General features: G+C 41.3%; 1 protein-coding gene across 1 annotated transcript in view; it reads right to left on the bottom strand.

Moving 5' to 3' along the window:
* Window positions 1-1,009: 1,009 nt before the first annotated feature.
* LOC311147649 (plasma membrane calcium-transporting ATPase 3-like) overlaps window positions 1,010-16,262 on the bottom strand; it is a gene marked incomplete at both ends in the record, with an annotated part of 28,060 nt that continues 12,807 nt past the window's right edge. The window contains 17 exons of the mRNA XM_084184378.1: window positions 1,010-1,447; window positions 6,664-6,750; window positions 7,514-7,696; window positions 7,921-8,028; window positions 8,233-8,444; window positions 9,066-9,279; window positions 9,588-9,779; window positions 10,453-10,559; window positions 10,662-10,749; window positions 10,892-11,071; window positions 11,702-11,936; window positions 12,820-13,061; window positions 13,433-13,675; window positions 13,966-14,180; window positions 14,533-14,694; window positions 15,118-15,156; window positions 15,493-15,543. Of these exons, the coding sequence (XP_084040504.1) occupies window positions 1,010-1,447; window positions 6,664-6,750; window positions 7,514-7,696; window positions 7,921-8,028; window positions 8,233-8,444; window positions 9,066-9,279; window positions 9,588-9,779; window positions 10,453-10,559; window positions 10,662-10,749; window positions 10,892-11,071; window positions 11,702-11,936; window positions 12,820-13,061; window positions 13,433-13,675; window positions 13,966-14,180; window positions 14,533-14,694; window positions 15,118-15,156; window positions 15,493-15,543 (2,996 nt within the window). The remainder of the gene's footprint in view (window positions 1,448-6,663; window positions 6,751-7,513; window positions 7,697-7,920; window positions 8,029-8,232; window positions 8,445-9,065; window positions 9,280-9,587; window positions 9,780-10,452; window positions 10,560-10,661; window positions 10,750-10,891; window positions 11,072-11,701; window positions 11,937-12,819; window positions 13,062-13,432; window positions 13,676-13,965; window positions 14,181-14,532; window positions 14,695-15,117; window positions 15,157-15,492; window positions 15,544-16,262) is intronic.

Genomic DNA, 16,262 nt, shown 5'->3' with positions numbered 1-16,262 from the left:
GCAAACTAAAAGACAAAAATGAAGAGAATACACATGGATTAATAAAATAATCATTTAAATAAATTCCTTTAATCATTACGCACAACTTAATATTTTCAATACTCAGTTCAGTTGTTCCTTTTGTTCATGGAAGTGTCCAAATGAATAACTTCATTCAAGACATATCTACATGAAGAGAAGAACCAAAACTATGAGTAGTACTTTTTGTGACTTTTTTTTAATAGCATATCTACTATTTTCTTAACATTTTGTGTTTTTAAGTTGTTGTATATGTTTATAAATTTATTTGTATAGTTATATTTATTTTTTTATTTTTTAAGACATACACAACACATGTAAACACAGAAAAGGAAAAAAGGGGACATGACCAGAAGGAGTATATAAAAACAGAAAAACAAGGAGACAAATACAGCAGTTAAGCGAACAAACAATACATACAGACATACATACATACATGGAAAGATAAAGCTAATTAATGAAGCATCATTAACTGGAATATAATAATTGTAGTAGTAATTGTAGTAATTGCAGTAGTAATAACAATAGTAATAATCTGAACAATTATATTGTTAAAAAGCAGAATGAATTAACCCCATTTCACTTTTCATTGAGTCTTTCATATTTTCAATCAAAAGGGCAAGAATCAATTCCAGTTCATTCTTGTCTCTACTACACCAATCACTCCTCTATTGCGTGCCTAGATATACATTTCAAAAGTGTCAATCAGAGTCTGGTGGGGTTAGCATCGTTGGATTGTGGAGCTTTTTGAGAGGATATGTGAGTGTTTTGAAGCAGAGAGTGCAGGCTAAAAGCAGTGGCTGTGGGGGAAAGGTTGGGCAAGGAAACAATCCATAAAACCATTGGTCTATACAATGTCATTTCCAGGTAATACTTTCTCTTTCCATGTCCAGTTTTCCTCTTCATTCCCTCTTTGTTGGGTTACATCCATGTCCATCAAAGTCATTGGTGTTTCCTCTCCCTACTTGTCAACCATGTGCCCAGATCATAGTTATACACAGGTCTCCAAGCTGTGCAATGGGCTGGCGGGGCGGCAGAGAGAAGCAGCTGGTAGTCTTGCATCTTTTGGGTTCAGATTATCTCCATTCTCAGCATCAGCAGCAGCAGTGGCGTTGTTGTTGCAGTTGAGTGTAACGGGGAGGCTCTGCTGGCGGTAGGGGGCTGGGCGGGAGGCGGAGCGGCAGCGAAGGGGAGGCTGAGGGGGCTGGGCAGGGGGAGGAGCTTGATGAAAAGCCAGGCGAACATTGTTGCAGTCTGAGCGCTCTGATTCTTCGGTTTCAATGTCTGTCTCGTCAATCAAGGGGATGTTGTGGACCAAGTCACTGATGAGAAATTCTGGGTGTGCCATGAAGTCGTGGATGGAGTTCTTGGATTCCGGCTTCTCAATGCCATCATAAAGTGGGTTATGGAATGCTTTCACCACTCGGATCTATGTTGAATTTTGTATATAATGGTCAAACAAGGGGAAAAATGCAGAAAGGAAAAGGGAATAGATGGGACAAACAAGTGGAGAGAGATTTAGATTTAAGCATTTAAAAGCGTCACAGTGGCAGAATTCTTTGGCTGAACTGACCTGAAAAAGTTATGAAAATACAACTTTTGAGTCTTCTGAAAATTCCACTAAATGTTAGTTAAATTCTAAATTAAAGGTTTTATTGTACAGTAGTAGGTTTGCCTGGGCGTGGGGAGGTGTACCTCTTTCTGTCCAATAAGGTAATTCCTAGATATTATTTTTGTCCATTTAGGGGACCCCTTTTGCTCAAGAACTTGCCCAGAGGCAAAAGTTCTGTATAGCCTCTTTAAAGGCAATCAATTACCTATGAGTTTGAAATGCCTCACTGACCTGATAAAACCTACTGTATGTGTACAATATGTACATGTCCACTTGGGATTACTCTGTAACTTTAAAGAACATTAGGGAAAGTAAAACAAATGAAAACTGAAATAATGACTTAAATAAAAGTTACTGTTGTCAGTTCAATATAAGATATTTAAAATGAATCAAATATTCATTGATGGATATACAACATTGTCTGACACGCACACACACACACACACACACACACACACACACACACACACACACACACACACACACACACACACACACACACACACACACACACACACACACACACAGAAACATTTTTGTACTGAACTCTGAACTTACATACGGGACAAGTGAAACAAGTGAGAGCATGGGATTCAGATCAGTTTGCAAACCAAACAACAACTGACATGCCAAGACTGATCATGTGACAGCCTCATTTACAGCCATGCTGTAAAAGAAAAACATTCAAGGTGGTCGTGCATGAGCTTGTCTTGATGCAAACGAAAATGGGTACAGCTGGATGACATATCATTTGGGTGTTGCAACGTCCAATGAGCCATAATGCAGCTACCAGTAAAGCTAAGGGAAAATCACCCACAATACAGACCAGTCACAGTAATCACAGGCTTCTGTTGACTTGATGAGTAATGTTGTTATATCACAGTAAAAGTTGTTCAAATTTACTCTGTAAATTCGGGGGCGGCTGTAAAAAAGGCAGGGCCTGTGAATGTGAATAATTTGTTCAACTTCAAAAAATAATTATTGTAAGTGAATTGTATATTTCTATTGAACATCTTGAACGTGTACTTTGTAAGTTGTCTAGGGTATATCTAAACTCAGATGTTTTACAGTACAAACAAATGTAAGGACATAAATACATTCATCCAGATCAGTACAAAAATGGCAATATAGTAGACAATGGTTGTATTTCATAAGGCACAATAGTCACCACACTGGAATTGCCAGAGTTGTACATCAAATCATTACCTTCAATGTCAGAACAATTGTTTTAAAAATTGTTCCTCAAAATCACATTATAAGCATGTGAAAATCTACATTTGAAACATTTATGATACACCACCAGTAGTTCTGTGTCCAGCCACAACATACCCATTTCCTTGTACAAAAATAATAATTAGTGATGGGTTATTCATCCACTCAAAGTCAGCACCCATTCACACAGAACTCAACACAAGTCTTAATAGGTAGGCATTATGGTGAATCTTGCTTTAATATTGTTAATGAGGAAAACAATACATTAATAAATAGGGTGTTTCTGTAATTACTATGGCTGGTCCTAGATGGTAAAGAGATGCACATATTGTGAAGTTTAATAAAATAAGAATAATACATTCATTCCCACAGAGCAAATAAGTGTGTGAACATGAATGCAATTATATTCTGTTGCGATGGGCACTACAGGCTGAATCCTAACTTGAGATACATGCAAGTAACTAAAACCTTTGTTTAAATCACGCGCTGATGTAAAAAGGGAGATTATGCTTAGGTCCTTATTCCTGTTTGCTCTGTGGACTGTACCTCAGCATGCACAAACAATATGATTTGTTTGTTCATTCCTGCAGCAAGCATAGCCACAAAGACCCATTTCTTCAGCAAGCACATCCAAAAAGACCAACCTTTGTAGCAAGCATTCTAAATGTGAAAATGACCACAAAGAAGCGACATGACCCAATAACCATGTTGTGATGAGGGAGTCAGGCAACACAGAGACACTGTTAAGGTTGACTTGTGCTGATTTGTTTTTCCAAGGAGCTGTTTGTTCCCATAAAGTAAATTATTTAGAAAATAAATAATTATTATGTGCCCTCTGAATTCATGTCCCCTTGTGAAAATTGTAAACTTTCGAGTATAGTGCCCACAATGGTCAATATAACACCACAGCTGTTGAAAATGAACTATTACTCAAGTCAATGTATTCACTTGGTTTCTTTCAAATGGGCCACCTAACTTTCTCTCAAGGAGCTGGATGGAAAAACAGAAGAAAATGAGAAGGCCTGTTTTATTGGGGTAGAGGTTGAATCCCATGGTCGCTCCAGGCTTATTGAATTACACTAGACAAAGGAAGAGAGGATGCTGGAGGGGAGGACACAGGTGTTTATGATAATAATGCAAACAAATTATAAAAGTCAGGGTTAGGCTCAATTCATTTCCTCTCAGTCAATTCAGGGAATTAAATGGAAATTATATTCATGAATTGGTCAAACTATTCTCAGTGAAGATAATGGACCATCCATCAATGTACAAAGTATGATGATTGAACTCCATTCCTGAATTGAATTCAGTTGAAATGGAGTTGACCCCAACCCTGACACAACATTTCAGACTTTCTTCATGAATCCTTTTTTCTAAACAAAGACATTCTGCTAGAGATCAGTTCGTTTTGAGTGTGATTCATAGTCTTCACAAAGCCGTGAGAAATATAAAAACATAAAAAACTGAAACATATGACAGGGAAAACAGACATTGTTGAATAAACATATAGGACAGACTCCTAATTTGAGAAGTGCGTTTGGAGAGTTGCACACGCATGGACATGATCACTGAACTGACAACCACAAAGTCAGGAAAGGAAAGGACATTAAGGGGAAACAATGTGAAGTACATATAAAAGCTGAACAGCAAAATAATTAAGTAAAAGACATTGCTTGGAACAATGCAAATTTAGAATTAGAAGTTAGAGTTCCTACATTCAGATGTCTACTAATCGTCCTAATATACCAAACAATCTGTGGCTGTTTATAAAATAAATTAATAAACCAAAAAGTCCTCAAAGGAAATGATAATAGGCAAAGTGCACAACACTTGAGGGACTGTTTTTGAATATGGGTTGGATGAATGCCTGGGTATTGCATTATACCAATTGCTGCAATGCAACCTCCAAAGGAAATGGAGACATTTGACATAACTGCAGGCAACAGAGATATGGCATGTCTTGCCCTTCAATTACGGTGTATTTTGCCATGTGTAAGTTGTCAGTCAAACTGAACAGAAGTTGGCTGTCAGTCAAACTGCGCAAAAGTGAAACCAAAACCTAAGTTAAGGCATTCATCCCGACTGGTTAAAAGGTTAGGGTTAAGGTTTGGGATAGGGTTAAAACAGAAAAACGATAATTACAAAACGAGTGCCTAGCACTAAGATTGAACCCGCAATGCTTGGAGCTGTAGCACGCAGTTTAAGCCCACCCTCAACCCATCATTGACTGATCTCAATGGAATAAGATAATCTGTATGTTTTATAAGAAAAGAAAACAACAACAAAAATGAACCATAATAATCAGTTAGAGTACGTTAGTACTACGTTAGGAAAAATAAAGGAAATACAACTATCTTCCTTCATGAGATGCAGAACCTACAATGAGAGAGAATGAAAGAGATCAAGTAAAATGAGGGTAGTTATTTGTACAAAGCAACACTGCAGATCCTATTTTGGCAGTCTGATCGAACCTAGGGACAGAGAAAGATTTGTATTGGTAGGGTGACCAAACAGTAACATCTCAGAAATGTCACTGTTGCAGGCTAACACTCGAAGGTTTACAACTGTTCAGAAGTGCACACACCCAAAATACATGTTATTTTGTTTCTTATCTTTTGTGTCTTTTTTAACCTTGATTTGCCATTTAAGAAATTGTTTAAATTGGCATGGCTGCTTCATTGTAATGCTCTGAATACAATTCTGATCTCATTGAAAATTAAACGTATGTATTGTCACAAATCTGATAAAACCATAGGAGCATACAGACAGTCTTCTCTGGGCAGTTTGAAACACGATTGATCACAGACTGCATCAAGCCAAACAAAGCAGCAAGATAAAGAAATAGATTAAGGCCAGGATTAAATCAGATCAGCAGCAACCCACATTAGCCAACAGGTATAACTACGCTATGAGCTGTCAAATTGGTGAGCTGCTGCTCTTGTGGACATTGACAAAAAAACATCCGTCCTTCCCTACAATGTTAGTAGTTCAAAACATCGATATGAAGTGTAGACTCTACTCGAATGTAAAATCGTTCAACGAAAAACAGTTTACAAAAGGCACCTGGCTACGTTCTCCTTATTTGTGCAGTCAAAAAGTATAAATGAGGAAACATTTTCAGAACTATGAAATTGTCATACATAAAGAATATTGGCTATAATAAAACAAAATATTATATAATCAATAAAAAAAAGAATACATAAATAATATTAAATACATATATTATTTATGGGTTCATTGAATACAGCTGGCCAGCTAATGATCATGCTTGAAGAAGCCAGGTAGCCTATACATAATTACGAAGACAAAAGAGTATGCAGCCTGACATCGCGGCACTCGAACAAGAGCTATGTGGTTGTCGGCTAGCGCAGATCTGATTGAATCCTGGCCTAAGATCATGAGGTAGTAGTGAAAAGGAGGTAGAGAAATATAATATTAAATTAACAAATAATACAACCACAAATATACACATAAACACACAGTCACTAAACTAATTTAAAAGATGATGGAGATAGAGATGGTAGATAAACCAGAAAAAAGGAGGAAAACTCAAATGAAAAGGTCAGTGGGTCAGGCGCCTCAGTGTTGACTCCCCCACCACACAACACACACACAGACAAACACACATATCTTTGATGCTTAATTGCATTTCTGGGCAGGCAAAGGTCCATTTTCTACATACAAGATGCTCATTTTGATGATGGTGAGTGGACTGTTTTTTGTTGTGTGCCGTTAATGGATGGCAGAAACTCACTCCCAGGCGCACCAGTTGCATTGGCAGTGGAGAGAACTACGTGAGTGGGAGTAGAAATATTGGTTACGTCATGGAGTTGGCTGAGAACTGAGGAGCGACGTCGCGCAGCACCCTGAAAGGAACCACTTCTCTTGAAGGTACTCACTACCTCCATCTGTTGGAGAGAAAGAGAGGATATTACAGAGAGGACATGACAATCTTGCAGTACCTCATGTCAGGTGGTAGGGGGCCCTGTGGGGCATATTGGAGGGCTATGAAACCAGCAGGCAGAATGAATCACGTTTAACGGGATGGTATAGTAGAACTTGTAGTTTTGTAGAGGTCATGTTCCAATATGAAGGTATCAAAAGCATGTATTAGATACAAAAAGGCATTTAAAAAGAAATGACGTTACCCTCAAAACATGGACTGGTAATGTTAATTATTGTATTTAGCACTACGTCCGCATCATATGTCTCATAAAGATGCTGGTTTGAGTACGAGACAGACTACAATTGGAACTCTTGTAATATATTTAATATACTTGTTGTTAGGATTATTAGGTATGATCATTGAAGACTTTTCTGTGTCACAGTGACGAGGATTAAGGATACATAAAAAATAAAGACAGAATCTGTGATAATAGCAATGACATGAGGAAGAAGGATAAAAAGTATTTTAGTGAGAAATATGACCATGAGATGGAATCAAAATTACTCTGATAGGTTAAAATAGAGAGAATTATATTTCAATAAATATAGGAAAACAAAGTGTGGTGAAATAAATTAAGGCATCAAATGGTGAAGAGAGACACAAATTAACAGAGATAAGTCGGGCAAGTAGAAAAGACTCCTCTTCGTAGGACAGTACAGTACATACCAGAGCCCTTGTTAGGGAAAGACAAGGGACAGAGAATGGTGGAGCCCAATGCACTGTACCTGAGTCTGGATGCGATTGAGGCCCCGGAACCAGAGGATCTGCCCTCGACGCAGCTCCCTCTCAGCATGGTCAATCTCTTGCTCATCATCTGCCATGTCATCATCAATCATCTCCTCCTTACCCAGCGCATGACCCGCTTCCTTCAGACAGGGCAGGCGGCTGGTGGGCACCGTGGTGATGAGCTGTTGGGGTTAGGGGTCAGCGTTAGTTGACGAGCAGAAGAACACAACTTCCGTTTCGGTCTGGTTGGTCCTAGCTAGTCCTTGTGTCAAAGCCAACTGAAGACTGGGTTATGGATATGTGGGTTTGTCTATGTCAAAGGCCTTAGTTGTGTCTTGACACAAAACCACTGTAGAACCACAGATTGGTTAACACATTCACACAACATTAACTCCAGCATAAGTACCTGTCCCCACAGTAGCTCTCCTACTCCCACGAGCAGACACCACAGCCACTGCTCCACATTGAGCGGTGTGCAGCTGAAAGGTTTCCCCCCAAACTGCACAATCACAAACTGTACAGAATAAGACACAAGACGAGAGAGATTTTATCACAAAAAGTGGTTGCCATTGGTTAGCCCAAATACATGTATCCTGTGCGACAATAATTAAGTAGTCAATATTATTAGGTATATGTCATGGTTGAATAACATTACTAGGATTGCTATAATGGAAATGGAAAATAACGTATAAGAAGTAAACGCTTGTGGTCCTGTCACCTGCATTAAAAAAGTCCCCAGCACGATACTGCAGAAAATAGGGTTGTGGAATATGCCGTCGAAAACATTCCTTTCACCGTGGATCTTGCGGGCATTGATCTCGTTGAACAGTTGCATGAGCACAAAGGTGTTGAAGATGATCGTGTAATGCTCGGAGGGGGGGGAGTGCAGAGGGGCGTTGCGTCCACTATCAATGTTGAAGATCTTTTCTCCTGAGATGGAGAGGAACACAAAAAGGATAAGCGGACAATAGAAAGAGACACATGTAGTCGAAGATATACTTCCTAGTTAAAGGGATAGTGCAAGATTCTGGAAATTAAGCTGTTTTTCTACTTACCCGGAGTCAGATGATACCATTTACTATGTCTCTGCGTGCAGTTTGAAAGAATTTGATGGTAGTTTCTACTTCCAGTCATTGCACTAACGCTAGTTAGCATTGGCTCGCGAATCTACCTCTAACCTCCTTCATACTGAATGCAGAGACATAAAAATGGTATCCATGAGTTTATCTGACTGGATAATTAGAAAAACACACTATCCCTTTAATGGCAAGCAAAGGTATACTAAATTATCATGTAAAATGCTATGAGCTAAATAGAGCACCATAGTTTCATGACTGTTTTACTTCAACCTTCTTGTTCCTCACCATTGCCTTTACCTACACCCCCCTCCCCCTTTCCCTTTCCCCACCTCCAGACTCCGTCCTCCACCTCCACCTGCAGCCCCCCTCCACCTCCACCTGCAGCCCCCCTCCACCTCCTCCCCTTGTCTCCATTCTGCCCCCACTTCCAGTCTCTCTCCTCCTCCTCCTCCTCCTCCTCCCTTGTGTGTACCCGCGAACAGCAGGGTGAAGATGATGGTGAGCTGGTAGATGGCATGACCCAGGATGTTCTTCATCATGGTGCGGGAGATGAGGGGGTTGTTGCGGCCGTAAGGTTTCCTCAGGAGCAGGGACTCAGTGGGCGGCTCGGTGGCTAAGGCCAGGGAGGCAAAGGTGTCCATGATCAGGTTCACCCACAACATCTGGACAGCCTTCAGGGGAGAGTCCTGAAGGGAGGAGAGAGAGGGAGGGGGTAGGGAGAGGTAAGGAGAGAGGGAGAAAGAGGTAGCGAGAGGGGGAAGGTAAGGGGCAGAGAGAGGGGGAAGTAAGAAGAGAAGCAGCAAGAGAGAGAGGTAAGGAGAGAAGGAGAGAGAAAAAGAGGTAAGTAGATAGAATTTAGCTTCAAAGCTTGTTTGGAATGTCCATAGACCGTTACCTACATCTTTGACCATTTAATTTTGGATTTTACACAACAGTGAATTGTGCTGTGGTGTGGTGTGCTGTGGTGTGCGAGAGTCAGAGATGGAGTGAGTACCTGTGTGATACAGGCGCCGGTGAAGGCCACAATGACAGCCACCACGTTGACAGTGAGCTGGAACTGGAGGAACTTGGAGATGCTGTCATAGACGTTACGTCCCCACATGACCGCCTTCACAATGCTTGAGAAGTTGTCATCAGTCAGGATGATGTCAGAGGCTTCCTTGGCTACGTCAGTACCAGCGATGCCCTACACAGAGCCACAGAGATAATCCACTTTAAATTCACACTGCTTTGAAAAGTATTCACCCCCCTGCTTGCACAGGTCTCACATTAAAAAAACATGTCACTAATACCTATGTATGTGCATGATAGTTACATAGCCGTAAGTACTATGTAAGTACTAATGTAACAATACCACAGTACATACTATGCCTATGTAACTACAATGTAAATAGGTAGGGAAATGTATTGTTAAAGTGATGCTCCAAAGGTTTTGTATAATTTCAGAGAGTAGTTCTGAAAGCCAAAACTGGTCCCTGAAAATTGTGCACAATTGTGTACATTTTACATTACATTTACATCATTTAGCAGACGCTCTTATCCAGAGCGACTTACAGTTAGTGCATGCATTTTTATTTTTTTTCATACCCCCCGTGGGAAACGAACCCACAACTATGAACTGAGCTACATCCCCTGCCGGCCATTACCTCCCCTACCCTAGACGACGCTGGGCCAATTGTGCGCCGCCCCATGGGTCTCCCGGTCGCGGCCGGCTACGTCAACCATTTCGTATGATATGTTACGATATGTTATTTGTAAGTGCTTATGATCCCGGACTGCAACTTTAAGTCTGGGACTTAATATTTTCCCAAAGTTACTAAAATGACAAAAGATTTGTCATCATCATCATGATGTCTCACCATGGCAAAGCCAACATCGGCCTTCTTCAAGGCAGGTCCATCGTTTGTCCCGTCCCCTGTCACAGCCACTACCTGCCGCTGCTCCAGTACGGTGCTGTCTATGATGCCTGCAGGGAGATTAAGGTCTCATTGGAAATGCTGTAGCTGCATGGTTTACAAACTGTTTACAAAAGAGTACTGTAGCTTTGAGTGTAGAATCTCTGACCCACCTTTGACCAGTGTATGTTTGTCTGTAGGTGAGGACCTGGCCAGAACTCTCAGTTTGGGCCAAACCTTATCAATGCGCTCCTGCTCAACCTGTAAGAAAGAAAGATTGGATATACACAGAAAATGTTGAGTCACGTAACACTATGTAACACAAGCTAAGGAACTGAATCAGGGCACTTCTATTTTTTGTCAGTAAAAGAGTGTTAAACAGTTCATGAATGATGAATTCTACCTCTCCTTTCTCATTTCTGATTCGTCGGTTGAATTCCTTCCCGTCTATACACAGGAAGTCATCCCCTGGCTGGATGATGCCACACTTGGCAGCGATGGCGCGCGCTGTGTTGATGTTGTCACCTGTCACCATGCGCACCGTGATCCCTGCTCGCTGGCATTTCTTGATAGCATCTGGGACCTGGTTAGAAAAGACACCTGGGTTTTGATAAAGCCTTGGCACCTCCTCTTACTTGCTAATGTGCATGAAACTACAGCTTTAATCACTGAATATTTACTACAATTATAACAATACCTATAATCTCGGAAACGCAGAACTAAAACCTTTTTTAATTGCTTCGGACACTCGATTCTGTTCTGGGGGCAGATGTGTTACTAGAACGAGGAGCGAAAGCAGGGCGGTAGCTCCACCCCCCTCTCTCTGTATGCTTTGGGCAAGTCTATGGTCCAAATGTCCGCTCCCCTTCCCAGTCTGTTGACAGATGCTACGATACCATTTATGTTATGTGTGAGATTACAATGCCTATACCTAACTATACCTTTACCTGCAGTATAACAATACCCGTTGTGTCATCCAACTGTTCCAGCCCTTCCATAGGTGCATGGGTCTCCCCACTCTAATCCTATGTATTAATAAATTCATATCTATCTGACTTATTTAGACATATATCTGCAGAATAACCCACTTGAAATGAAGAGCAAGAAACAGGCAATTGTCATCCCTGTGGAAAAACTCCACTCCAAATCTCTACCTACATCTGTAAACAACTGCACCGCAATAGAGAGTCCCTCTGCGTAAGGTCTTGGTTACCTCTGGGCGGACAGGGTCCTCGATGCCCACCACGGTGATACAGATGAGGTCGCTGACGATGCCTGCCTCGTCCTCCCAGTCGGGCTCAGGGCTGGCCGGCAAGTCCTTGTAGGCCACGCAGATGGTGCGCAGGCCGTCGCAGGCCATGGGCTCGATCACCTTCTTCACCATCTCGTCCCTGTCCCGCGGGCGGAAACCCCGCGGATCTCCACCGCCAGCCATGATAGAGGAGCACCTGACAGACAGAGAGTCAGAACTATGGTTGCAAAGCTACAGGTAATTACCGGAAATGTATACTTGAATAACTTTTTTTTATTTTTTATCTGTGTCCATATTTTTTATATCTGTGTCCATATTGCCCATGAGCTTCTAGTGAATAGACCATATGATAGACCAAATGGTTCAAGAGAAAATAGCCGATTTAATGAAAAAACAAACATCTAATCAACAATAGCATTATTTTAAATTAACTATTCAACACCTCCAACTATTAATTTTTTTCAGAACTACCACCAGTTTGGCACCACAACATTTACAACAAAGACATATTGACATTGTGAAAAATATATATATAAAGAATATTTTATGTTGGCATGGCCCAGGATTAAACACCAATGGTATTCACTAAATTGATGGTTTATACTTAGGATGTTTTACAGCTTTGTCATTCTATTTCTAATTTGATTTAAAATCATATTTTTTGATTATGTTATATATTGTACATATGATAAGGCCACACAGAGGGCAGAGATAATTACAGACACCTGTGATCATCTGAAGTACCCAAAAAGGCCACGAGATGTCCAGTGATAAATTCCTTAAAATCCTTGAAAGTTACCAAAATTGTGTTAGATACTGCTACTTTCCAGTAATATACCCTTCCTTTGCTACCCTAGTCAGGACACAAGTCAGATGTTCTGTATGTTAGGGCACAATATTAATGTTAGTTGTTTTGTTTTGTTCATCAATCCTCATTCAAGGCTCACTTTATCTTGAGGCCACCACCACCTCATTCTCTATCAAACCTGTAGCCTCAAATCAAATCCAACTTTATTTGAAAAGCGTGATTAACAGAAAAATGACTTTTCCGACTTCTTCAGCTTCGGAGTCAGACTTACTTCTTGAGCAGGATCTCAGAGGCCCCCTTGCTGTAGAGGCGGAAGGATCCATCGGGCAGCTGCACCACTGTGCTCATGGACTTGCGCACCGAGTTGAAGGTGTAGACCTTGTAGAGCTTCTCCTCAGGGATCTGTTCCCTCACGGGGGCATAGTCCCTTTTCAGGTCCAGGACGAAGCCAAGTAGGGCACATTCTGTCTTGTTGCCCACCTGCTTGGGTAGGCCTCCCTCCTTATCTGGGGGCTAAGGGATAAAATATGAAGTTACCATTCCCCCCCCGCTCAATAGATGTGGCTGTAAATAACAGACTGGGCAAAATGAGTCAAAGACAAGAAGGAAAAGAAAAGGTAAGGCGATATAATTTGTATGTAAATGTGTATGTAAATATGTAAATTCTGAATTCTATGAATTGTTTTAGCTACTGTATGTCGTGCTGACATGAACAAAATGAGTTTCCATCCAAATGGCCAATAAATATGTAAATATCCAACTAAACTACACTGGATAAACAGAAAAAATCTAGCTGTGTCCCGTTAGCACTGCAGACATATGTAGGAGCATTCAACAGTGTGCAGGTATCTACAGTATCTGTCTTTCATAATCCACCCTCTCACCATAATCTTTGAGGTGTAGGCGCTGTTGACAGCTATGGCGTTTACGAGCGTGTCCAGCACCATAGGATTCATCTGGTCAGGGTGTGGGACCATGTGGAAGTGCTGGTCGCCCGCGTAGGCCTGCACCACGGTCATGCGGTTGGTAGTGAGGGTGCCCGTCTTGTCAGAGCAGATGGCTGTGGCATTGCCCATGGTCTCACAGGCATCCAGGTGGCGCACCAAGTTATTGTCCTTCATCATTTTCTATAGGGAAGGAGGAGGAAACAGACGGAGAGGAATCTTACTGTTAGGCCTACACCTGAGAAACTACAATACAATTCAGCTGCATGCACAATATATAGTGTAATCGTGCCTTGATTTTGCCACATGGAGGATACTCGAGCAAAAATGTGATTTAACATGATTGTCACATAATGTCTGCAGCAACACACACACACACACACACACACACACACACACACACACACACACACACACACACACACACACACACACACACACACACACACACACACACAGCTTATTCCCCTCACCTTGACAGAGTAGGCCAGTGATATAGTGACAGCCAGCGGCAGCCCTTCAGGCACAGCCACCACCAGCACTGTGACGCCGATGATGAAGAACTTGACAAAGTACTGCACATAGACGGGGGTACACTCAGTGAGCCACTCCCGGCCCTGAACCACAAAGGTCTCGATCACAAAGTACATCACCAGGATGATCACTGTGATGGCTGACATGACCAGACCTGCGAAAGCGGACAGACAGACACTCAGACACGACCATTTAGACATGGCCCTGTGTAGCTCAGTTGGTAGCTCAGTTGGTAGAGCATGGTGTTTGCAACGCCAGGGTTGTGGGTTCGAGTCCCACGGGGGGCCAGTATGGAAAAAAATTAATGTATGCACTCACTAACTGTAAGTCACTCTGGATAAGAGCGTCTGCTAAATGACTAAAATTTTTTAAAAAATGGCTCCTTAGTTCAAAGGAAAATGTGAAGAGCTTGTCAGCAGTGTATACCTTGTGTATTCACAGGTCAAGTCAAAGTGAACAAGCAGGCCAGCAGAAAAGAGATGCTGAATGCTTTAGTCAGCCCTCACCTGCCTTCCCGATCTGCACGGCCAGTTTAGTGAGTTTGCCCTGGAGCACAGACTTCTCTTTTTTAGGCACGTTGCCCTTTTTCTTCTCCGCTTCCACCTCCCCTCCTTCAGCGCTCTTCAGGGGCTGCATCTCCATGGCAACAGCCTCATCCTGTTTCTTGGCTAAGGTTGGGGGTTGTCACAAAGTTAGGGAGTGGTTAGGACGGTTAGAGAAAAGACTAAAGGTGTGGTGAGCGTTGCGGCACAAAATGGCTGCCGTGCTTCCCCCAGGTTGGTGCTACAGTATGCAACTGTAACATGGAGTGCTTCCTATAGGATGTAAAGCCCTTTGAGACCTAATAGAAAGCGCTGTATACATACAATCCATTATTATAACATTTACAGGTGCAGGTAAGATGTTTTCAACATAAATCAAGAGATTGCTTCCATCTTATTTGAGAAGTAAAAATGTTCTATATAAATATTTGGTATAAATTATTACCTCATACCATCAGTTGTTCGTATAGTTCCCCAAACTATTTATATATGGCAGCCTATTTGAAATGAGGGATGATTAATCTGCCTTGAAATCCCACTGTTTCTTACCTTTGTTCTGATTGTTTTCCAATGTCCCATCTTGCTTACCTGCGATTGAGTGAGAGAGAGATAAATATCTAGACTGATACAGCTGAATGTGACAGACATAATGCTGCATGGGAGGCAAACATTGCTCCCATTTTAACCCCCCGAAAGAAGTAAAAATCGAATGGGAAAATGAATAGACAAAATGAAAGTGACAGAAACATGTGAAGAAATCGCAATGACATATCAACATGTTAAACATACTTTTCAAAATATGTTTACAGTTTGTACTTTTTTTCCAATTACGTTAGGGGCCCACAATTTCCCATGGAAGTCCCATGAAATATCTCTAGCAAATCCCTTCATCAATCTAACTAGTCTAATAGGGGAAACACCTACCATTCGTGATGCTGATCTGTTTTGCTTCGACTGCAGGGGTATTATTGCCCTCTGACGGGATAGTGGTTTGGGATTTGAGATAGGGACAGGGACAATAAGAGATCTTATCAAATTAAGAGACAAAAACAATCAAATCACAAAAAAGGATGGGCAACAGAAACAACAGAAAAAAGGAATGGATCAAAATGAATGAATGAGACCTCAGGAGCAGTAAATAAGTCAACCATTGCATCATATCTTTCTGTGGTCTACATTGTGAAGCTTGGTCCTTACCAGAGGCTTCCCTGTCTGTGTAACCCCATCTCCTTCTTGCTCCCTCTCTTTCCATTCAATTATTGATCGCTCTGCAGACTGCTATGCTTTTACTGGATATAATTATTAAACAGCTAGCTAGCTACCGCTCTCTTCATATCAAGGAGAGGGAGACAGGGAGGAAAGTCTCTGCCCATGTACTGTAAATGTACGCTGTACAGCTCAGAGACGCTCTGCTCTCTCTTTCTCAGCAGAAGTAACTTCAGGTCTTGAATGACTCACAGCTAAACGGAGGATCATTTCAACACACCTATTGAAAATGCCAATGCATGATTTATTTTCTTTTGTATTTATTTATTTGATACTTATACATGTCTGTCTTTGTATATACAGTATAAGAAACAGAGATTGTAAGTCAATCATACGTAAATACAGCCATGTACAGTATTTATCCATATTAAGCATCCCTGCTATATGTACTGAGATTCAAATGTAGGCTACTATATTTGCTTTTATAC

The sequence above is a fragment of the Coregonus lavaretus genome (assembly GCF_964263955.1).
Source record: "Coregonus lavaretus genome assembly, chromosome: 20".
Lineage (NCBI taxonomy): Eukaryota > Metazoa > Chordata > Actinopteri > Salmoniformes > Salmonidae > Coregonus > Coregonus lavaretus.
The sequence above is the reverse complement of the archived record's forward strand: the minus strand, read 5'-3'. Positions and strand labels throughout refer to the sequence as shown.